Raw genomic sequence first — 24,474 nt, 5'->3', positions numbered from 1 at the left:
AAGAACTTGCCTAACAATGCTACACACCGAGTAAGTGGCAGAACCAGGATTCAGACTCACACAATGTAACTTTAGCACCCAGGCTCCTCACCTTGTGCTATATTAAACTGTCTAAGAATTGAGAATATCTTGTAACGACCCAAATCATCAACAATAAGAATCCTTTCCCTCATTTTCTACTTTCTAAAAATATAAAACAATGCACACTCATTACAATAACATGAAAATTCACACAATTTTAAAAAGCCATTAACCCACCCTCAAGAGATAACTGATATTAACACATAGTATTTATACATCCAGATTCTCTTCTAATCATATAAATGTGCATGTTTTCCATAAAAATCAGAGCATGTGGCACAGGTGACTTTGTAACTTATTTCAGCAGCCTACCAATTAGTGCACACTTCTATTGTTCCAGGGATTCATTGATTGCGAGGAATAGAAACACAGTAACATAATATAATGTGTATGTGTGCGTGGAGCCGGGGGTCGATGGTAAAAAAAAAAAAATCCAGAGAGTTGCAGGGACAATTTTGTTTCTTTTGGGGGTGGGGGGTGTGAGCGGACATGGAGACTAAGTCATGTCCAACCTTGTCTCTTCTTGTAGAAAAGGGGTTTTCTTAGCACATGCTTGACTTTGGCTTGACAGGGCTTTTCATGAGACAGAGACCAGCAATGCCTGACTTCCTGTGCCACTTTGATCAAATTTTATACAAAAAGAAAATAGTACAGTCCAACTATAGGCACTTGATCAAATAAACTTTGAATTTGTGTGGGGTGGAAGGTAGGTGGGAGGAATCTCACTGTACTTGTCTTCTTCTCTGGGTAATAGGTGAAACAGGTTAATTTGGTAAAGTAACTCCATAATGGTGAACATTTACACGTAGGCTAAATCACCTTTTCTCTCTTCTAAACCATGCAGATTGTGGATAGCAGCTAACAATCAAGCCAGAACTTTAAAAAACTAAAAAGTAAAAAACAATTTTCAAAACCAAATAAGCAAATCTCTTATGAGCACACAAAGGGTTATAAAACTACCCCATATTTAAAATTTGTGAAAAATCATTTCTGGGGTAGTTGATTTTAGATAAGTTTTGTTTTGACTCAACTGTCCTGATGTCCAGCTTGTTTTTACTAATTGCTTTGGACAAATTGTTTTCATTCAATTCACCTGCAGAGAATCTACATGCATCTTGACTGCGGGGAAAAGTTTTAATTTAACTGGTCTGGGGATGCTGTTAAGGCATCAGATTTTATTTTATTTTATTTTATTTTATTTTATTTTATTTTTTGGTTGTTTATTTTTTTATTATTATGTTCAATTAGCTAGCATATAGTACATCATAAGTTTTTGATCCATCCATTAGTTGCATATAGCACCCAGTGTTCATCACCACAGGTAAGGCGTCAGAATTTAAAGCTCCTCGGGTGATTTTTATGTGTAGCCAAAGCTGAGAACACTAAACAAAGGGGTCCTGCATAGGGGTCTTGCAGAACTTTCCAATCAAATCCAGGTAAAGGCTATTACTTTTCCTATTCATGGGCTTATATTTATCACTGGGCTTTGGGAACAGTTTTATCCCATTAACATCTCATGCTGATTTTGAAATCAAAGAATACTAGAGAAAGTGTTTTTCACTTATCTAATTTGAACTTCCTACCATTTCTATAGGGAGCAGGGTAGGTACATTATTATTATACCTATTTTACAGGCAGAAAAATTAATTGAGAGAGATTTACAGCTTTTTTGCAATACCTAGGAGAGGTGGAGAGGTGTTACAAGTCACAATACTAACTGCTATGCATTTCTCTTGGCACTTACACAGTGTAGTCCTGTTGTATATTTATGTTTAGATCCTATTGCCTCACTAGACTTTGAGCTCTTTACTGCCTGTTAATTCTTTCATTCATTCACTCATTTCCTATGCATTGGCTGTTTTGTTTTCTTTTGTTTTGAGCCATTGAGGATTGCAGTGGAGAAAAGACAGTTATCATGGTTCCTGCCTTAGTGAGCTTGGAGTCTATGAAGGAACAGGCGGACCAATAGGCAACTGACATAAAATTGACATAAAAACAAGCGCTTGATGGGGGTAATTTACAAAAGTGGGGAAACTAATCCCCCATCTTGAGTTAGATGGGGGCGGGGAAGAGGGATAGGGTGGTAGTAAACTGCAGAGGAAGAGAATGCAGAAATCTAAGCTAAAATTTAACACATGAGTACAGTTTTCCCATTTGAGAGAAGTCGCTATGTTCTCAGGAAGCAGGAACTGACGAAAAAGAGAGCGAGCAAGGTGGAAGTGAATCAGTGAGCACGGGTGTAAAGCGGGAGGGTGATCAGTGAAACTGCTGGGCTGGCAGCAGACTTTAATACGGTCTTGTGAGTAACTTAAGATCCACATTGAGGAGTCTGTGCTACCCTGAGAAAACTGGGGTTCCTCTGTGGACAAGTCATGGTTATATTCTGTTTCGCAGAAGATGCCCCCGAGTGTCCTCTTGACCATGGGGTTAAGCTTCCGCGGCACTTCTGTACTTTTGGATGCGAGGACAGACAGAAGTATCCGAATAGACTGGTATTTCCGCTCTGGACCCCGCAAGCCTTGGGGCTGATTTGATATCTGAGGATACAAGAGAGGCTCCAAGGGTAACAGCTGAACTGAGCCATTTGGAAGGTGGTGGTAAGATTTCCTGAATGAGTTGCTACAGAAAGAGTAGAGAATCCAGACGGGAGGGATGATGGGTTTATCTTGGGATGTGTTGCATTTGAGGCATCTGGGCTGCTTTTTAGGATTGGATTCCCTGCAGAAAATACATTCCCTAAAATTTTAACGTTTGTTATTGCATTTTCCACACTTGTAAAATTTACCAGGCCACCTTACTACTGGAAATCATCAGTGTAAACTCCATTAAACCTACATACTAAATCCAAAGAGGGCCTCAGCGGAAGTAAAGGCTTGCCCGCCCAGGCGAGAGGAAGTGGTGGCTGGTCCTCCTTCGAGCATGCTCAATACGTAAGCACAGGCTCCTCGCTCCGCCAGTCGTCCCGAGTGCGAAGAAGTTGCTGCCCTCTGCTGGTCAGAAGCGCGTAATGCAACTCACGGAGAGAAATTTCCTAGGGGCGTGCCAGCTGGTGGATGACGTAGAAACCCGGCGTCCTGAGATAGCCGGTTATGCCTGCGTCAGCTGTGCGCGCCGCGGGAAACCTGACAAGCCGCATGGCTGCGGGTTGTTCAGAGGCTCCGCCGCCAAAGGCGGCCTCTGAGGGGCCGGTTGTGGGACAGGCCGGCGTCTTGCCCTGCCTGGAGCTGCCGACTTACGCTGCCGCTTGTGCGCTCGTGAATAGCCGCTACTCTTGCCTGGTGGCAGGCCCGCACCGAAGACACATCGCCCTGTCGCCGCGCTACCTGAACCGGAAACGCACCGGTATCCGGGAACAGCTAGATGCGGAGCTCCTACGCTATTCCGAGAGGTACCAGTCTCTTAGTCTTTTCCCCCGCCGAGCGGACAACGCCGTAACGTAGCCTGCCTTCTTGTAGGCACAGGAGAGGGCGGCGGGAGAACGTGCTGATGGCGTAACAGAAAAAGCGGTGAATGGGGAAGAACGCGCCGGCCACCTGGAGCTTAGGCTCGAGGCGGTCTGGAGTCTTCATCCGGCCCCAGAGGCCCGTATCTCCCTAGTCGGGATCTGTACAGGCCCATTTTATAGGCAAGAAGGGAAACGTAAAGGTGATGTGAATTGTGTCGGTGGAGCGGGTGGAGAAGCTTGTTCTAGAACTGGCGTGTAGGGGTAAGAAGGGGTCTAGAGACCCGGTAGGCCCAGTTCTGTGTGTGAACATTGGAAGTTTCGAATGCAGTACTTAAGTAGATTCTCTCTCAGAATGAGAGAAATTTTGCACATAAAGCAATACAGTCGTTTATTTGTAAACCATGAAAGACAGTTTCTGTTGTTTATTTTGGCTCTGGTACTTTCGCTGGGTTCTTTTGTCTTGGACCTGATCATAGATGAGGAAAGTACAATTTTGTTTTGTTTTTAAGAACAGTTTAATTAGTCCAACTGGCCTATTGCCGGGTTTGAGGGTGAAAAACTTTGTGGTCCATTTAAATTAATATATTCAGAAAAAACTTGGAATTACAAAAATGGAGGGTCAGAGGGAGGGAGGGAGCGTGTGTACTTTAATACTGCAGTAGACTACTTTGCCTCAAAAGCAAGGGTTCTAAAACTAGGATGAGTGGAATCCTTAGGGATTCCTTATTGCTCTTCAGGAATTTCATGACCTCCCCTCCCCTCTGGGAAATTTGCAGTCCGTTTTCTTGGGCAAACTATCCAAAGTGTTCACTTACTCAAGGGATCCTGAACAGGTTAAGAATCAAGCAAATCTAGAATGTACAGCTTACTCCGAGCGCCAGCACACTTGTGTGCCTATTCTGTATACTAGGGATTTAGGATTAAAAAAACAACAACAAAGAAAAAACAAGATCCCTGTTCCAAGAAACTGTAAGCTCTAATAAAGATAGAAATGTAAGCCAGATAAATCCAGTGAAGTGTTAAAATTTGACAGAAATCTAAATCCTTAAGAGGAAGAGTAGTGAATGTGATATTAGGACCTTTGAGGACCAACTTAATAGGAAAAGGGTTCTTTGAGATGGTAGTATTCAAGGCAAAAAAAAAGTGGCATACACAAATGGATAGCATATATAAAATAGACTGCTTTGGTCAGAGAATTGTAAGTACTGTGTAACTGGAGTAAGGTGCATGTTTAGGGGAAAGACGTTGCCTGCAGTTGGACAGGAGGATACAGACAGCGGGGGGGGGGGGGGGGCAACTCAGATGGACGTTTTTCTCTTTCCTTCCTGTCTGCTAGGTTTGTTTTTGTTTTCCTTTTTCTGTTTGCTTAAGCAGGCTTAGCACTTCATCCTCTCGGTGCCCTCCAACTCTGAAATTTGGTGCACCCTGGAGAGAGTAGTGCATATCAGATCTCTGGGACAGTCGGATATTCCGTTTAAGAAGCCACGCTTGGTAGCATTAGCTGCTGGCTTAAGGAGAGTGAGACTGGAGACATGGAGACCAATTAAGGGATTGTTAAAATTGTGCAAGAGAAAATGACAACAGAGTATGGATTTGATATAAGGATATAAAAATGGTCGTAAAGTCTGGGAAGAGGTAGTGTGTCATGTATTTTACCACTTTCTGGAACCAATCAGTGCCTCCACTTGACAGGCTAGGGGGAAGCCTCTCCAGTCAGTGCCATTACACCAGAGATAGAAGGAACTGACTGATAATTTCTGTAACTGAATGGGACAGTGTGGTCATGCGGAGCAGGTTGCACTATGAACAGATGAGGATTGCCCACTCTACACCCCCCCGTCCTCCAACCCCCATTACCACACTGGAGCACCCCAATACCCCAGTGTGGTAAAGACTGACTTATTCAGTGCAAGTAAAGCAGCACACATCGAACTATGCATTTCTAATCAGGGACCACCCATTGAACATATCAAGATTTGTAATGTCATTCAACCATTTATCATGTATAGGTAGGTTTACAGACTTTGGGGCCATCCTGTAGAATCAGGAGGACTTGCTTCACTTTAAGAAATGAGAAAAAGGGAGTGTTGGGAGGTGGAAGAGGGACAATAAAGTATCCCCCAAACTGAGAAGGCACTTTGAGATTGGAAAATGAAGCAGGTGACTCCATACAGTTCACACAGAGTTTTATTCTAGGTAATTTACTGACAGGGGGAATTGGGCAGGTGATGATCCAGGCAGCCGCACAGCTATTCTCCACAGTGTCTGGACCTTGGTTCACATTTATAGAGTGCGAAGGGATGTGCAGAGGGCATTGTGGTGAGATCAGAGGTCTAACACTTAACAGACTTTGTGGCGCCACATGTGCTCAGGAAGAGGGGGGAGGAAAGTATGTTACCCCTACTAGTTATCTAAATAACTTCAAGGAAGGTCAGAATGAGCCTTCCCATATTCTGGTCAGGACACATTAACCTCCAGGGGACCTGGAACCCGTAGCCCTGAGGGAGGTCATCACTCGGACATGAACAAGATGGAGGGCCAAACATGGGGTCGGTATTTCAGCATTCATGCACTTTACCCCCAACATCTTTATGGCCCGTACGATGTGTACGGCATGTACATCAAAGCAATTGTGAATTTCAGCATAAGTGGTGGCCCCCAACAGGGAGACGCTTCCTGAGGCAAGAAGGAGGGACATCAGCAGTGTGAGGCTGGGGCAATAAGAGAAATGTTTGAGAGTCAGTAGACATGGCAGATATTCATTTGGCAACAAAACAATAGCGGTTTGGTCCCCATACCACCATGGCTTTTCATCATTCCTCATTCTTGAGTGACAGGAATGACTCCAGCCACTTCCTGCTGAAAAGGTGGGATTATTGAGGATTTTGAGGAATGAAATTCCCTTGTGTCCAATTGCAGATAACCCTTAATATTAAGTTGAGCCCCCATCCTTCATAGAGGCCTTTTTTTTGGAACTCTAATGTATAGTCTTAGCATCTTATTCCACATTTCATAACGAGGTAAATCAGGTCAGTTCAGTTAAACAGTTGTCTCATTTTAGGAGCTGGTCCTGCAGGTGAGCTTTCAAAGTCAGGCGTGTAAGTGTGTAAGTAGGTAGAAATGCAGATATTTGAGGAAACCAGAATAATTCAGGATCCAGCCCAGTGTTAAAGGTAAACAATAAACATTTGAGGACAATTTATCAGAACTAGAATCTAACCCCCATAAAGATACATTACTGAGACCTAATTTTTTCTCTCCAAAAATCACCCTCATTTCCATCAGCAATAGCCAGATTAAGACTAATTTGTTTGTAAAACAAGTCCATTTTTAACAAATTTGGCCTAAATATTTACGTAAGTGCAAGAATAGTGACTGGCTGCATGTTCTTTCAGATCTGCTTTGCTGGAACTTTTCATAAGGAATTAGCCATTCAAGGCTAAGAGCCAAGCCAAGTACTTGCCAACACTTTCAGTACCTTTAGGGATCTGATTATTTCCTCGCTTCTTGGGGTCCCCCAAATATCCTGATGTTCCTGAGCCTGTCAGTAGGTTACCTTCCTTGTTTACCTGGTAAGGCTCCTGGGAACTCTGTAAGCAAAGTACCAGCTATGCCAGTTATTCCAGGGGGCTTCACTGGCTTCATAAAATCAACCTTAGTTCCTTAAAACTGTCTGGTCATCTGAGTCTATGCATGTCTTTCTCAAATAGGACATTCCAGTCAAAGCCTTGGTAATAGAATCAATTTTTCTTAAGGTGACCTGTTAAAAGAAGAGATTCTTCGTGAACTTATGCAAATAACTATAATTGCCATGAAGGTAAGAATACTCAAAGAGTTTCTGAATTCTGGAGAAATCAGGTAGGGAGAAAAAGATAAATATTTCCTTAAATCCTGAAGAGCAAACATTAGAGAACCAGTGATGTTTCAAACAAAGGTCATAAAAAACTATGATCATCTTCCTCGATTCATTCAGTCTCATGTTACTAATTTTTTTTTTTAGTTTGAATATAGTTTTCCCATTATTCCCAGTAATTCTTACTTGGCTTAGTTTGTGATCTTTAGTGTATCAGAAACCTGTGTTTGTCAAAGTCGTCTCTGTGGTTCTCCTTGAAGATGAAACAAATTTGTAAGAGCATCAGAATAGTAACTGTAAATAACAAAAGACTCAAAAAAGGCCTTGGTTAAAGATCATACGAAATTTCATTATAGTGCAGTTGACAAGGAAATATTTCTGTGATAGACAGTACTTCAGTAATCAGAATTACAAGTAATGATGTTATACCAGGATATATTAAAACTTTAGGAATTTCATAGCATTCACCCATGCAATATAACCTAAAAAGATTAATCATCACTTATCTGACAATGCTTCCCATGTAATTTACATATCAAATAAATAAGCCTTATTAGTTAAAAAGACTTCTTTTAGAATTTGAATTTTGAGAAATTTGTTAAAAGTATCAGAAGGTTTTAAAGCACATGCTCAGGGGCACTGAGTGGCTCAGTTGTTAAGCGTCTGCTTTCGGCTCAGGTCATGATCCCAGAATCCTGGGATCAAGCCCCGCATCAGGCTCCCTGCTTGGCAGGAAGCCTGCTTCTCCCTCTCTCACTCCCCCTGCTTGTGTTCCCTCTCTTGCTGTGTCTCTATCAAATACATTAATAAAATCTTTGAAAAGAAGAAAATAAAGCACATGCTTAGGGGCGCCTGCGTGTCTCAGTTAGTTAAGCATCTGCCTTCAGCCCCACATAGGGCTTCCTGCTCAGTGGGGAGTCTGTTTCTCCCTCTCTCCCTCTGCTCCTCTTCCTGCTTGTGCTCTCCTGTGTGCACTCTCTCTCAAATAAATAAAATCTGAAAAAAAAAAAAATAAATAAAGCACACGCCTAAAAAGGACCACAGATCATTACAAAACTTAAAACTTACTTAACGTAGATGGCAGTGAGAGATTCTAAAGTCAAATACAGAAGGTTACATAGTTGTTAGCAAAACTTAACTTTTTTAATATTGAGAAGATATAGATTTATTAAGTAATTAAAGACCTAATAGCAAACTTTGTTTTTTTCTGGACAGATAAAGGAAAAACCTTTTACATTTTTCTATCAAGAGCAGACCAAGTATTCCAGGGAAACCCTGTCATTTCAACAGAGTGAAAAACCAAACTCCAGTCTTAAACCAGTGTACTTTTTTTTAAAACATTTTTTATTGTTATGTTAATCACCATACATTACATCATTAGTTTTCGATGTAGTGTTCCATGATTCATTGTTTGTGCATAACACCCAGTGGTCCATGCAGAACGTGCCCTCTTTAATACCCATCACCAGGCTAACCCATCCTCCCACTCCCTCCCCTCTAGAACCTTCAGTTTGTTTTTCAGAGTCCATCGACCAGTGTACTTTTTTTTTTTTAAGATTTTATTTATTTATTTGAGAGAGAGAGAGAATGAGAGAGAGCACATGAGAGGGGGGAGGGTCAGAGGGAGAAGCAGACTCCCTGCCAAGCAGGGAGCCCGATGCGGGACTCGATCCAGGGACTCCAGGATCATGACCTGAGCTGAAGGCAGTCACTTAACCAACTGAGCCACCCAGGCGCCCTCGACCAGTGTACTTTTAAAACTATTAATTCCAGTCTTCATCCTGACCACACATTCTTTTGCAAATATTTCTTTTTCACAGACTTCTTACAACTTTTAAAAAATTTTTATTTATTTTTTACATTAAGATTTTCTCCTGTTTTCCCTCTTTAAATGAGTCTCATTTTAGGACATTACTTTTTTCCCTCTCAATACAAATACAAAAATGTATTTCCATTCCTCATACTTTCTTACCAAAAACAAATATCTTATTTTCCTTACATACACAGTTGCTTCCCTCATTATTTCCAGTAGTTTTTTTTTTTTTTTTCCAGTAGTCTTTTTAAAGAATTTATTTATTTTGTTTTTAGAGATAGAGAGCAGGCGTGTGCAGGGAAGAGAGGGAGAGGGAAAGAGATAACCCAAGCAGACTCCATGCTGAGTGCAGAGCCCAGTGCGGGGCTTGATCCCATGACCCTGAGATCATGACCTGAGCTGAAACCAAGAGTTGGACGCTTAACTGACTGAGCCACCCAGGTGCCCCTCCGGTAGTCTTAATGACATTTGTTAGAATTATTTTTATTTTTATTTGTTTTTAAAAATTTTATTTACTTATTTGATAGAGAGCACAGGCAGGGGGAGTGGCTCAGGGAGAGGGAGAAGCAGGCTCCCTGCTAAACAAGGAGCCCGATGCAGAACTCGATCCCAGGACCCTGGGATCATGACTTGTGCCGAAGGCAGATGCTTAACCAATGGCAGACGCTTAACCTGCTGAGCCACCCAGGTGCCTGACATTTGTTAGAATTCTTAATGCTTAGAAACTTTACTTTCTCATGAAAACTAAGTAGTAAGCAGTATTAGTTTCAGGTGTACAATATAATTTGACAATTCTATACCTTACTCAGTGCTCATGATGATAAGTGGACTCTTAATCCCCTTCACCTATTTCACCCATCCCCTCACCCACCTCCCCTCTGGTAACCATCAGTATGTTCTCTTTCGTTAAGAGTCTGTCTCTTGGCTTGTCTCTTTTTTCTTTGTTCATTTGTGTTTCCTAAATTCCACATCTGACTAAAATCATGTGGTATTTGTCCTTCTCTGAGTGACTCTCTTCACTCAGCATTATACCCTCTCCATCTATCCATGTTGTTGCAAATAGCAAGATTTCATTCTTTTTTGTGGCTGAGTAGTATTCCATTATATATAGACACCGCTTCTTTATCACTTTATCTGTTGATGAACACTCAGGCTATTTGCATAATTTGGCTATTGTAAATAATGCTGTAATAAACAAAGGATGCATATATCTTTTTGAATTAGTGTTGTTATATTCTTTGGGTAAACGCCTGATAGTGGAATTACTAGATCATATGGTAATTCTATTTTTAATTCTTGGAGGAACCTCCATACTGGTTTTCACAGTGGCTGCACCTGTTTGATTTCCAACAAAAGTACACAAGGGTTCCTTTTTCTCCACGTTTGCCAACTTGTTTCTTGTATTTTTGATTTTGACCATTGTGACAGGTATGAGGTGAATACCCCATTGTGGTTTTGATTTGCAGTTCCCTGATGATGAGTGATGATGAGCATCTTTTCATGTGTATATTGGCCATCGGTATGTCTTTGGAAAAATGTTCATGCTTTTTTCCACCATTTTTTAATTGGATTATTTGGGGTTTTTAGGTATTGACTTATATAAATTCTTTATATATTTTGGATATGAATTCTTTATCAAATATGTCATTTGCAAATATCTTCTCCCATTCGTTAGGTTGTCTTTTACTTTTGGTGATTGTTTCCTTTGCTATGCAGAAGCTTTTGATTTTGATGTAGTCCTAGTAGTTTATTTTGCTTTTGTTTCTCTTCCTTCTGGAGACCTATCTAGAAAAATGTTGCTAGAGTTGATGCCAGAGAAATGACTACCTTTGCTTTTTTCTAGGATTTTTATGGTTTCAAGTATCACATTTAGGTCTTCAATCCATTTTGAGTTTATTTTTGTATATGGTAAGAAAGTGGTCCAGTTTCATTGTTTCACATGTAGTTGTCCGGTTTTCCCAACACCATTTGTTGAAGAGACTGCCTTTTTCCCATTGGATAGTCTTGCCTCCTTTGTTGAAGATTAATTGAGCATATAATCATGGGTTTGTTTCAAGGGCTGTTATGTTCCATTGATCTTATGTGTCTGTTTTTGTGGCACTACCATACTGTTTTTGTTATTATAACTTTGTAGTATAACTTGAAATCTGGGATTGTGATACTTCCAGTTTTGTTGTTCTTCAGGATTGTTTTGGCTATTCAGGGTCTTTTATGCTTTCTTAGAAACTTTAGGATTATTTGTTCTAGTTCTGTGAAAAATTCTGTTGGAATTTAGATAGGGATTGCATTAAATTTATAGATTACTTTCGAGAATATGGACATTTTAATAATATTGGTTCTTCCAATTCATGAGCTTGGACTATCTTTCCATTTGTTTGTGTTGTCTTCAGTTTCTTTAAAATTTTAGAGAGACACGGTGGTGGGGGCCAGAGGGAGAGGGGGAAAGAAACTTACGCAGGCTGTGCTGAGTGTGGAGTCCGATGCAGGGCGCCATCTCATGATCCAGAGATCACAACCTGAACTGAAACCAAGACGGGTACGCTTAACCAACTGTGGCAACCAGGCACCGTGTCTTCAGTTTTTCATTAGTGTTTTTCAGAGTACAAGTATTTCACCTCCTTGGTTAAGTTTTTTTTTAATTTTTTAATTTTTTAATTTTCTTTATTGTTAATCACCATATATTACATCATTAGTTTTTGATGTAGTGTTCCATGATTCATTGTTTACGTATAACACCCAGTGCTCCATGCAGAACGTGCCCTCTTTAATACCCATCCTCCCAACCCCCTCCCCTCTAGAACCCTCAGTTTGTTTTTCAGAGTCCATCGGCTCTCATGGTTTGTCTTCCCCTCCGATTTCCCCCCCTTCATTCTTCCCCTCCTGTTATCTTCTTTTCTTTTTTTTTTTTAACATATGTTGTATTTGTTTCAGAGGTACAGATCTGTGATTCAACAGTCTTGCACAATTCACAGCGCTCACCATAGCACATACCCTCCCCAGTGTCTATCACCCAGCCACCCCATCCCTCCCACCCCCCACCACTCCAGCAACCCTCGGTTTGTTTCCTGAGATTAAGAATTCCTCATATCAGTGAGGTCATATGATACATGTCTTTCTCTGCTTGACTTATTTCGCTCAGCATAACACCCTCCAGTTCCATCCACGTCATTGCAAATGGCAAGGTCTCATTCCTTTTGATGGCTGCATAATATTCCATTGTGTGTGTGTGTGTGTGTGTGTGTATGTATATACATACCACATCTTTATCCATTCATCTGTCGATGGGCATCTTGGCTCTTTCCACAGTTTGGCTGTTGTGGACACTGCTGGTATAAACATCGGGGTGCACATACCCCTTCGGATCCCTACATTTGTATCTTTGGGGAAAATACCAGTAGTACAATTGCTGGATTGTATGGTAGCTCTATTTTCAACTTTTTGAGGAACCTCCATACTGTTTTCCAGAGTGGCTGCACCAGCTTGCATTCCCACCAACAGTGGAGGAGGGTTCCCCTTTCTCTGCATCCCTGCCTACATCTGTCGCTTCCTGACTTGTTAATTTTAGCCATTCTGACTGGTGTGAGGTGATATCTCATTGAGGTTTTGATTTGGATTTCCGTGATGCCGAGCGATGTTGAGCACTTTTTCACGTGTCTGTTGGCCATTTGGATGTCTTCTTTGGAAAAATGTCTGTTCATGTCTTCTGCCCATTTCTTGATTGGATCATTTGTTCTTTGGGTGTTGAGTTTAAGAAGTTCTTTGTAGATTTTGGATACTAGCTCTTTATCTGATATGTCATTTGCAAATATCTTCTCCCATTCTGTCGGTTGTCTTTTGGTTTTGTTGACTGTTTCTTTTGCTGTGCAAAACTTTTTATCTTGATGAAGTCCCAATAGTTCATTTTTGCCCTTGCTTCCCTTGCCTTTGGCGATGTTTCTAGGAAGAAGTTGCTGTGGCTGAGGTCGAAGAGGTTGCTGCCTGTGTTCTCCTTTAGGATTGTGATGGACTCCTGTCTCACATTGAGGTCTTTCAACCATTTGGAGTCTATTTTTGTGTGTGGTGTAAGGAAATGGTCCAGTTTCATTCTTCTGCATGTGGCTGTCCAATTTTCCCAACACCATTTGTTGAAGAGACTTTTTTTCCATTGGACATTCCTTCCTGCTTTGTCGAAGATTAGTTGACCATAGAGTTGAGGGTCCATTTCTGGGCTCTCTATTCTGTTCCATTGATCTATGTGTCTGTTTTTGTGCCAGTACCATACTGTCTTGATGATGACAGCTTTGTAATAGAGCTGGAAGTCTGGAATTATGATGCCGCCAGCTTTGCTTTTTTTCAACATTCCTCTGGCTATTCAGGGTCTTTTCTGGTTCCATACAAATTTTAGGATTATTTATTCCATTTCTTTGAAAAAGTGGACGGTATTTTGATGGGGATTGCATTGAATGTGTAGGTTGCTCTAGGTAGCATAGACATTTTTACAATATTTGTTCTTCCAATCCATGAGCATGGAACGTTTTTCCATTTCTTTGTCTTCTTCAATTTCTTTCATGAGTATTTTATAGTTTTCTGAGTACAGATTCTTTGCCTCTTTGGTTAGATTTATTCCTAGGTATCTTACGGTTTTGGGTGCAATTGTAAATGGAATCAACTCCTCAATTTCTCTTTCTTCTCTCTTGTTGTTGGTGTATAGGAATGCCACTGATTTCTGTGCATTGGTTTTATATCCTGCCACTTTACTGAATTCCTGTATGAGTTCTAGCAGTTTTGGGGTGGAGTTTTTTGGGTTTTCCACATAAAGTATCATATCATCTGCAAAGAGTGAGAGTTTGACTACTTCTTTGCCAATTTGGATGCCTTTTATTTCTTTTTGTTGTCTGATTGCTGTGGCTAGGACTTCTAATACTATGTTGAATAGCAGTGGTGATAGTGGACATCCCTGCCGTGTTCCTGACCTTAGGGGGAAAGCTCTGTTTTTCCCCATTGAGAATGATATTTGCTGTGGGTTTTTCATAGATGGCTTTTATGATATTGAGGTATGTACTCTCTATCCCTATACTCTGAAGAGTTTTGTCCAAGAAAGGATGCTGTACTTTGTCAAATGCTTTTTCTGCATCTATTGAGAGGATCATTTGGTTCTTGTTCTTTCTTTTGTTAATGTATTGTATCACGTTGATTGATTTGCAGATGTTGAACCAACCTTGCAGCCCAGGGATAAATCCCACTTGGTCGTGGTGAATAGTCCTTTTAATGTACCGTTGTATCCTACTGGCTAGTATTTTGGTAGGAATTTTTGCATCCATGTTCATCAAGGATATTGGTCTGTAATTCTCCTTTTAGATGGAATCTTTGGTTTGGGGTTCAAGGTAATGGTGGCCTCATAAAACGAGTTTGGAAGTTTTCCTTCCATTTCTATTTTTTGGAACAGTTTCAGAAGAATAGGTATTAATTCTTCTTTAAATGTTTGGTAGAATTCCCCTGGGAAGCCATCTGGCCCTGGGCTTTTGTTTGTTGGGAGATTTTTGATGACTGCTTCAATTTCCTTAGTCTGTTCAGGTTTTCTATTTCTTCCTGGTTCAGTTTTAGTAGTTGATACATCTCTAGGAATGCATCCATTTCTTCCAGATTATCTGATTTGCTGGCATATAGTTGCTCATAATATGTTCTTATAATTGTTTGTATTTCTTTGATGTTGTGATCTCTCCTTTTCATTCATGATTTTGTTGATTTGGGTCATTTCTCTTTTCTTTTTGATAAGTCTGGCCAGGGGTTTATCAATCTTGTTAATTCTTTCGAAGAACCAGCTCCTAGTTTCGTTGATCTGTTCTGCTGTTCTTTTAGTTTCTATTTCATTGATTTCTGCTCTGATCTTTATTATTTCTCTTTTTCCTGCTGGGTTTAGGCTTTATTTGCTGTTCTTCCTACAGCTCCTTTAGGTGTAGGGTTAGGTTGTGTATTGAGACCTTTCTTGTTTCTTGAGAAAGGCTTGTATTGCTATATACTTTCCTCTTAGGACTGCCTTTGCTGTATCCCAAAGATTTTGAACAGTTGTGTTTTCATTTTCATTGGTTTCCATGAATTTTTTTAATTCTTCTTTAATTTCCTGGTTGACCCATTCTTCAGTAGGATGCTCTTTAGCCTCCATGTATTTGAGTTCTTTCCGACTTTCCTCTTGTGATTGAGTTCTAGTTTCAAAGCATTGTGGTCTGAAAATAGACAGGGAATGATCCCAGTCTTTTGGTACTGGTTGAGACCTGATTTGTGACCTAGGATGTGATCTATTCTGGAGAATATTCCATGTGCACTAGAGAAGAATGTGTATTCTTTTGCTTTGGGATGGAATGTTCTGAATATGTCTGTGAAGTCCACTTGGTCCAGTGTGTCATTTAAAGTCTTTATTTCCTTGTTGATCTTTTGCTTAGATGATCTGTCCATTTCAGTGAGGGGGTGTTAAAGTCCCCCACTATTACTGTATTTTGCTTTTGTTATTAATTGGCTTATATAATTGGCTGCTCCCATGTTAGGGGCATAGATATTTACAGTTGTTAGATCTTCTTGTTGGATAGACTCTTTAAGTAGGATATACTGTCCTTCCTCATTTCTTATTACAGTCTTTGGTTTAAAATCTAATTTGATATAAGGATTACCACTCCAGCTTTCTTTTGGTGTCCATTAGCAAGGTAAATGGTTTTCCACCCTCTCACTTTCAATGTGGGGGTGTCTTTGGGTCTAAAATGAGTCTCTTGCAGACAGCATATTGATGGGTCTTGTTTTTTAATCCAATCTGATAGTCTGTGTCTTTTGATTTGGGCATTTAGCCCATTTCATTCAGGTTAACTATTGAAAGATATGAATTTAGTGCCACTGTATTGCCTGTAAGGTGACTGTTACTGTATATTGTCTGTGTTCCTTTCTGGTCTATGTTGCTTTTAGGCTCTCTCTTTGCTTAGAGGACCCCTTTCAATATTTCTTGTAGGGCTGGTTTTGTGTTTGCAGATTCCTTTGTTTTTGTTTGTCCTGGAAGCTTTTTATCTTTCCTTCTATTTTCAATGACAGCCTAGCTGGATATAGTATTCTTGGCTGTGTATTTTTCTCATTTAGTGCTCTGAGTATATCATGCCAGTCCTCTCTGTCCTGCCAGGTCTCTGTGGATAGGTCTGTTGCCAATCTCATGTTTCTACCATTGTAGGTTACATATCTCTTCTCCCGAGCAGCTTTCAGGATTTTCTCTTTGTCTCTGAGACTCATAAGTTTTACTATTAGATGTCGGGGTGTTGCCCTATTTTTATTGATTTTGAGAGGTGTTCTCTGTGCTTCCTGGATTTTGATGCCTGTTTCCTTCCCCAAATTAGGGAAGTTCTCTGCTATAATTTGCTCCATTATACCTTAAGCAGCCCCTCTCTCTTTCTTCTTCTGGGATCCCAATTCTAATGTTGTTTCATCTTATGGTATTGTTTATCTCTCGAATTCTGCCCTCGTGATCCAGTAGTTGTTTATCTCTCTTTTTCTCAGCTTCTTTATTTTCCATCATTTGGTCTTCTATATCACTACTTCTCTTTTCTGCCTCATGTATCCTAGCAGTTAGTTCCTCCATTTTTGATCGCACCTCATTAATAGCCTTTTTGATTTCGACTTGGTTAGATTTTAGTTCTTTTATTTCTCCAGAAAGGGTTTCTCTAATAACTTCCATGCTTTTTTCAAGCCCAGCTAATATCTTTAAAATCATCATTCTGAACTCTAATTCCAACATTGTACTAATGTCCGTATTGAATAGGTCCCTGGCAGTCAGTACTGCCCCTTGTTCTTTTTGTTGAGGTGATTTTTTCCATCTTGTCATTTTGTCCAGAGGAGAAAAGATGAATGAGAGAACAAAATGCTAACAGGGTAACAACGTCCCCAGAAAATATACTCTAAACAAATCAGAAAAGACCTGAAACCAGGGGAAAAGAAAGGGAAAGAAAGAAAAAACATAAAAACAAACAAAACAAAACAAAACAGAATATGATCAAATATGATCAGGCTGGTGCATAGATCAGTGCCACACACTAGATTTTGGGTGTAATTTGGTCTGTTAGAAGAAAGTGCCTCCCAAAATTTTAAAGAAAGAAAAACTTACATATGTACAAAAATAGGGTTAATAAGATGAAGGATTGGAATATGACTGTAAAGATGAAAATTATAAAAATTTTATAAAAGGAATTGATAAGTTGTTTGAAAAAAGAAAGAAGAGGATTTAAAAAAAAAGGAGGGCGCCTGGGTGGCTCAGATGGTTAAGCGTCTGCCTTCGGCTCAGGTCATGATCCCAGGGTCCTGGGATCGAGTCCCACATCGGGCTCCCTGCTCCTTGGGAGCCTGCTTCTCCCTCTGCCTCTCTCTCTCTGTCTCTCATGAATAAATAAATAAAATCTTAAAAAAAATAAATAAAATAAAGGAGAGAATGTGATCAGACAGGAGACTAGAACAAAGCCATACACTAGAGATTTAGGGTATATTTTGATCTGTTAGAAGAAACTGTATCTCAATATTTTAAAGAGAGAACAACTTCTATATATCTGCCAAAAATAAGGGTAACTACTATGCAGGGATAGAATATGCCTCTAATAATGAAAAGTAAAAATGTTTTTTAAAAAAGAGATTGATAAGATGTTGGTTGAAACAGGGAAAAAGAAACTAGAAAAAAAAGACAGTTAAAAAAAATTAACTTTGAAAGACTAAAGAATCATGGTAAAAAAGCCATGGATTCTGTGTGCAGCATTCCCCTAGCTCTGGAGTTCTGTTGTTCTCATTGATGGGTAAACTTGGTCTTGGCTGGCTGTTCTTGCTGATCTTCTGGGGGATGGGCCTGTTGCCATGGTTCCCAAATGTCTTTGCTGGAGGCCGAATTGCCCCGCCCTTGCTGGTCCGGGCTAAGTAATCTGCTCGGGTTTGCTCTTGGGAGCTTTTGTTCCCTGCAAGCATTCCGTACAGCTTTGGAGGAGGAGAGTGAAAATGGTGGCCTTCCGTCTCCACCCCAGAGGAGCCAAGAACTCGGGGCCCCACTTTGTGAGCCGCCAGAGAAAAGCAGTCAATCACTCCTGTCTCCCCGGTCTCTGGCCGCACTCCATGCTCACCAGGCCTGTGACCACGCATTTCTATCTCTGGCACCCGACCCCGTGTGGAGTCTCCAAACCCAGCAGATCCCTGCGGTGTGTTTCTGCGCCGCTCCTCCCGGGGGAGGAAGGGGAGTCTCCCTGGATCTGCCGCTTGTTGGGTTCCTGCTGGAAGAGCAGTGGCCTGTGTCGCGGATCACAGCTTATGGCAACACCGAGCTGAGAGCCTGCTCCAATACCTGGGTGCTCTGCCGCACTCAGGCACCCCTGGTCTTTCTCTGACCCCGAGGGTCCTGAGACCACACTGTCCCGCGAGGGTTCCACCCCCCGCTTACCACTGGAGTGAGGTCCCTCAGCGGAGCAGACTTCTAAAAGTTCCAGTTTTGTGCTCCGGGGCTCTGTCACTTGCCGGATGAGGCTGATGGAGGCCCCCTCCCCCCGCCATCTATCCTCCCAAATATCGCCTCGGATTCACTTCTCCGCACGTCCTACCTTCCAGAAAGTGGTCGCTTTTCTGTTCAGAGAGTTGCTGCTATTCTTTTCTTCGATCTCCTGTTGAGTTGGTAGGTGTTCAGAATGGTTTGATCCTTATCCAGCTGAATTCCTGGGACCAGATGAAATCCAGGTCTCCTACTCCTCTGCCATCCTGCCCAGCTTCCCGGTTAAGTTTATTCTTAAGCATTTTACTATTTTTGGTGCAGTTGTAAGTAGGATTGTTTTCTTAATTTGTTTCTGCTACATTATTAGTGTATAAAAATGCAGCAGATTTCTGTATGTTCATTTTGTATTCTGTGGCTTTACTTAATTCATTTATCAGTTCTAGTAGTTTTTTGGTGGAGTCTTTCAGGCTTTCTTTTTTTTTTTTTAAAGATTTTATTTGAGAGAGTGCATGCGAGCAAGAGCATGAGTCGAGGTGGGGGTGCAGAGGCAGGAGGGGAAGAAGCAGACTCCCTGCTGAGCAGGGAGCCTGACGTGGGGCTCCTTGCCAGGTCTCTGAGATCATGACCTGAACCAAAGGCAGACGCTTAACCAACTGAGCTACCCAGGCTCCCTGAGTCTTTCAGGTTTTCTATGTATAGTATCATGTCACATACAGTGAGTGAAATTTTTGTTTCTTCCTTACCAATTTGGATGCCTTTTTTTCCTTTTCATTGTGTGATTTCTGTGGTTGGCACTTCCAGTACTCTGTTGAATAAAAGTGGTGAGAGTGGACATCTTTGTCTTCTTCCTGTTCTTTGGGGAAAAGCTTTCAGTTTTTCACTATTGAGTATGATATTAGCTGTGGGTTTTTCATATATGGCCTTTATTATGTTGAGATATGTTCCCTCTAACCTAGTTTGTTGAGGCTTTTCATCCTAAATGGCAGTAACACTTTGTTAAATGCCTTTTATACATCATTTGAAATAACAGGGTTTTTTCGTTTTGTTTTGTTTTAAGATTTTATCCATTGAGAGAAACCATGCACATGAGCAGGGGGGAGGGGCACAAGGAGAGGAAGAAGCTCCTCTGCACTGTGCAGGGAGCCTGACTCGGGACTCGATCCCAGGACCCTGAGATCGTGACCTGAGCCAAAGGCAGATATGCCTAACCAACTGAGCCACCTAGGCGCCCTGAAATGATACAGTTTTTATTCTTTCCCTTTGTGATGCAGTATATCACATTGATTGATTTGCAAATATTGAATCTCTCTTGCTTCACAGGAATAAATCACACTTGATCATGGTGAATAATTTCTTTAATGTATTGATGGATTCAGTTAGCTAACATTTTGTTGAGGAATTTTGCATCTATGTTCATCAGAAATACTGGCCTGTGGTTCTTTTTTGTGGTGTCTTTTTTGGTATCAGTATAATGCTGGCCTCCAAATGAATTTGGAAGCTTTCTTTACTCTTGTATTTTTTAGAATAGTTTGAGAATAGTAAGTATTAAGTATTGAAATGTGTGGTAGAATTTACCTGTGAAGTCATTTGGTCCTGGACTGTTGTTTGTTGGGAGTTTTTAGGTTATTCATTCAATTTCATTGCTGGTAGTCAGTCTGTTCAAATTTTCTGTTTCTTCTTTGTTTAGTTTTGGGTGGTTGTAAGTTTCTACGCAGTTATCCAGTTCGTCTACGTTGTCCAATTTGTTAGTATATAATTTTTAATTATATTTTTATTTTTATTTTATATATTTTTAATTTTTTAATAATGTCTTAAAATGCTTTGTATTTCTCTGATGTTGGTTATTTCTCCTCTTTCAATTCTGATTTTGTTTGAATTTTCTCTGTCTTTTGAAGAGTATGGCTAAAGGTTTATCAGTTTTGTTAATCTTTTCAGTGAACCTGGTCCTGGTTTCATTGATCTATTCTATTTTTAGTTTTTATTTTATTTCTGCTCTAATCTTTATTACTTCCTTCCTGCTATTGGTTTTGGGTTTTGTTTGCTCTTTTTCTAGCTCCTTTGGGTGTAAGGTTAGTTTGAGATTTTTCTTGTTTCTTGAGGTAGGCCTGTAGTGTTATAATGTTCCCTCTTAGAACAGCTTTTACTGCATCCCCAAAACATTTTGGACCATTGTGTTTTCATTTTCGTTTGTCTTTTTTTTTTTTTTTAAGATTTTATTTATTTATTTGACAGAGACAACGAGAGAGAGAGCACAAGCAGGGGGAGTGGGAGAGAGAGAAGCAGGCCTCCCACGGAGCAGGGAGCCTGATGCGGGGCTCTATCCCAGGACCCTGGGATCACGACCTGCGCTGAAGGCAGATGCCTAACGACTGAGCCACCCAGGCGCCCCCATTTTCGTTTGTCTTTGTGTAATTTTTTATTTCCTCTTTGATTTTTTTGACTGACACATTCACGGTTTAGTAGCATGTTACTTAATCTCCACTTAATTGTGTTCTTTTAGATTTTTTTCTTCTGGTTGATTTCTACTTTGATAGCATTAAGTTTGGAAAAGATGCATAGTATGATTTCAGTCTTTTTGAATTTGTTGAGACTTATGAGCTAACATACCTATTTTGGAGAATATTCTGTGTGCATTTGAAAAGAATGTATGTTTCCTGTTTTAGGATGGTATGTTCTGCATTTATCTGTTAGATCCATCTGTTCCAGTGTGTCATTCAGAGTCACTGTTTGTTGATTTTCTGTTTGGATGATCTATCTATTGATGGAAGTGGGGTATTAAAGTCTTCTACTATTATTGTATTATTATTGATTACTTTCTTATGTTGTTATGTTTACTAGTGATGAGTTCCTTTAACTTTTGTTTGTCTGAGATATCCTTTCTCTCTCCTATTCTGAATAGAGTATCCTCGTGGCTGTTTTTTTTTTTTTTTTCTTTTTCCTTGAATGTATCAAGCCACTCTCTTCTGACCTGCAATGTTTCTGCTGAAAACTCCACTGATAGCCTTATGGAGTTTTCTATATGTAACTGTTTTCTTTTCTCTTGATGCTTTTAAAATCCTCTTTTTATCATCATTTTTTGCCACTTTAATTACTGTGTGTCTTGGTGTGGACATTTTAGGTTGCTTTTGTCTGGGGCCCTCTGTGCCTCCCGGATCTAGATGTCTGTTTCCTTCCCCAGACTCAGTAAGTTTTCAGCTATTATTTCTTCAAATAAATTTTCTGTTCCCTTTTGTCTCTTTTCCTTCTGGGATCCTCATAATGTAAATGTTATTATACTTGATAGTGTCCTCAGTTCCTTTAATCCATTTTCACTTTTTATTATTTGTTTCTCTCTTCTGTTCATCTTGATTGCTTTCCATTATGCTGTCCTCAAGGTCCATGATCCATTCTTCTGCATCCTCCAGCTATGATTTATTCCCTCTAGGGTATTTTTAATTTCACTTATTAAGTTCTTCATATCTAATTGTTTCTTTTTTATGTTTTCTGTTTCTTTGTTGAGGGTCTCACTGATGTCTTCCACTCTTCTCTCAAATCCAGTGATCATCTTTATGATCATTATTTTCTCTATCAAGTATATTATCCCATTTCGTTTAGCTCTCTTCTTGTGAATTTGTACTGTTCTTTCATTTGGGACATATTCCTTCTCATTTTGTTTAATTCTGTGTCTGTTAGGAAAGTCATCTGCTCTTGAAAGTAATGCCCTTAAATACAAGAGGTCTTGTAATGCCCTGCAGTGCAATGTTTCCTATTCACCAGAACCTGGCAGTTCAGGGTGTCTATTATGTGTGTTGTGTGTGCCCTGCTTTTGTGGCTGAGACATGTTTTCCTTCAGTCCAGTCGTCTGCAATGGCTCTCTTTGCCTGTGTGGGCAGGGTTTGGTCCATGTGTTGTTAGTGGGCTAGTCTGGGACCACCTTGGGCTTGAATTGAGCCAGAGCAGTCTTTTGCCAGAGCTGTGGAAGCACCAAGCTCAAGGGTGCTTTCCCTGTGTGGTCACCTGAGCAACTTTTGCTGGTGGGTTGGGTCTGCAGTTAGACCAATGTCTGTCCCCAATCCACTGCTGGGGCTGCAGCTGGACGGGTATGTGCTGTTATTTTCCCTCTCCCAGGGGCAAGTGTCACTTTGGAGTGGTGCTGGCCCCTGTTGGGGCTTGTGGCACTGCTTTGAATGGGCTTCAGCCAAGATCTGCAGGAGAACAAGGGAGCTGGTTGTGCTGCATCCAGTACCAGCAAGGTCTACTACATTGATCTGCTATGGGAGGGGAGCTAAAGCCGCCTGGGAAAACTGCAGAGGGCTGGAGGGGGTGGATCCACATAAATGTGTGGCTGGGGCATGCTTCTAGCAAGCTAGGTGTAGATTGTTGTGCTTTGCTGGGTCCTGCAGCTGTCCCTGTATTTAGGCTGGGGGCAGGTGTTGGGGAGGGAAGTGGTGCCCACCAGCTCTTTTGTTCTTGGAGAAATCTCCTGAAGTTCCCTGCTTCTTCAGCCCATGCTCTGAGATTATTAAATAAATCTCTTTCCTGTATACCCCAGGCATTTTTCAAACTGCTGCTGCTTTGCTGTATGTCAGCGGGACTATCTGTTCTGTCTCTTTAAGGGCAGGGACTCTGTTTTCTGTCCCCCTCCTGCCTCTTAATGTATTGAGGCTGCTGATTTTTAAAGCTCTAGGTGTTAAGTCCTGTTGATTGTTTAAAAAACAACAACAACAACAAACCAAAAACAAAAAAAAAACGGGAGAAGCCAGGCCCCTCCGGTTTTCAAAACCAAATGTTATGGGGATTTGTCTTGTCAGTGCAGCCCCCCAACCTGGGGAGCCTGGGGCAGGTCTTCTCTCCCCTCTCTGCCCTCACAGAGTCCCTCCTTCCTAAGGTCAGTCCCTCCTTCCTAAGGTTAGTCCCCCTCTATGGTACAATCTTTCAGTAAGCATAAAACATGTTTATGAACAGATCCAAATTTATCTTTACTTTTTCCGTAATAAGACAGAAGTAGATAAACGTTATGTTTCGTAATCAATATTTTCAGTATTTTATTTGGAAAAAAATTTAGATGTCCAATGAATGGTTTCTTAGGGTTTTATGTATTTACCCAAATCCTTTTGGGTTTAGGCTCTATGGTCACATTCCCAAGTTACCAATTTTGAACCCTACAGAACCCAATACTTCTCTCTTATAGGAAGTAGTTTGCATTACTACCTTTACTATCATGAAAATACATCTTTACTGTGAATTGAAACTTAAAGGTAATATAACCCACCTTCACAATTGGAAAAAAAAAACAGACCTGTAAGTGCTCCAACATGATACCATAAAATATGTTTCAGTGTGATAATGCTCAAGGATGACTAGTTTGCACTGATCCCTAGAATCGTCAGTGTGTCTGTTACAAGGGTGGATTGACGCAGGGGTTTTGAGTTGACAACTCAGAGAACACATAGTGTCTCCACTGGTGAAATGCTTTTCTGAAGTAATGAGTAGTTCTCAGTAGAGTTCCCTACTTAATAATCCACCCTTGAATTTGCTACTACATTCCTGGAAGTTTTAATGTATATTAAAATGATGCAAACATGACTTTATGCTGATGTATGTGTGTGTGTGTGTGTGCGTGCATGTGTGTATATATATATAAATAAGTATATGGACAGACATATATATATATCTAGATATTTATATATATTTAGAACTAGATTCTATATGTCCACCTATTTATTTATTTATTTTATTATTTTATTTTTTTAAAGATTTTATTTATTTATTTGCGAGAGAGAGAATGAGAGACAGAGAGCATGAGAGGGAGGAGGGTCAGAGGGAGAAGCAGACTC

The 24,474-nt window shown here is 40.5% G+C and overlaps 1 protein-coding gene across 2 annotated transcripts in view; it reads left to right on the top strand.

Annotated features, from left to right (window-relative positions):
* Positions 1 to 3,164: 3,164 nt before the first annotated feature.
* The window catches only part of POLR1F (RNA polymerase I subunit F), a 138,284-nt gene continuing 116,974 nt past the window's right edge, over positions 3,165 to 24,474 (top strand). Inside the window, exon 1 of one of the 2 annotated variants that reach the window (XM_035020711.1) lies at positions 3,165 to 3,469. In XM_035020711.1, the coding sequence (XP_034876602.1) occupies positions 3,171 to 3,469 (299 nt within the window). In that variant the 5' untranslated portion in view covers positions 3,165 to 3,170. The remainder of the gene's footprint in view (positions 3,470 to 24,474) is intronic. The other variant, XM_035020710.1, reaches the window with a different exon arrangement.

The sequence above is a fragment of the Mirounga leonina genome, unplaced genomic scaffold (assembly GCF_011800145.1).
Source record: "Mirounga leonina isolate KUSES-001 unplaced genomic scaffold, KU_Mleo_1.0 Mir_174, whole genome shotgun sequence".
NCBI classification, from domain to species: Eukaryota; Metazoa; Chordata; class Mammalia; order Carnivora; family Phocidae; genus Mirounga; species Mirounga leonina.
The sequence above is the reverse complement of the archived record's forward strand: the minus strand, read 5'-3'. Positions and strand labels throughout refer to the sequence as shown.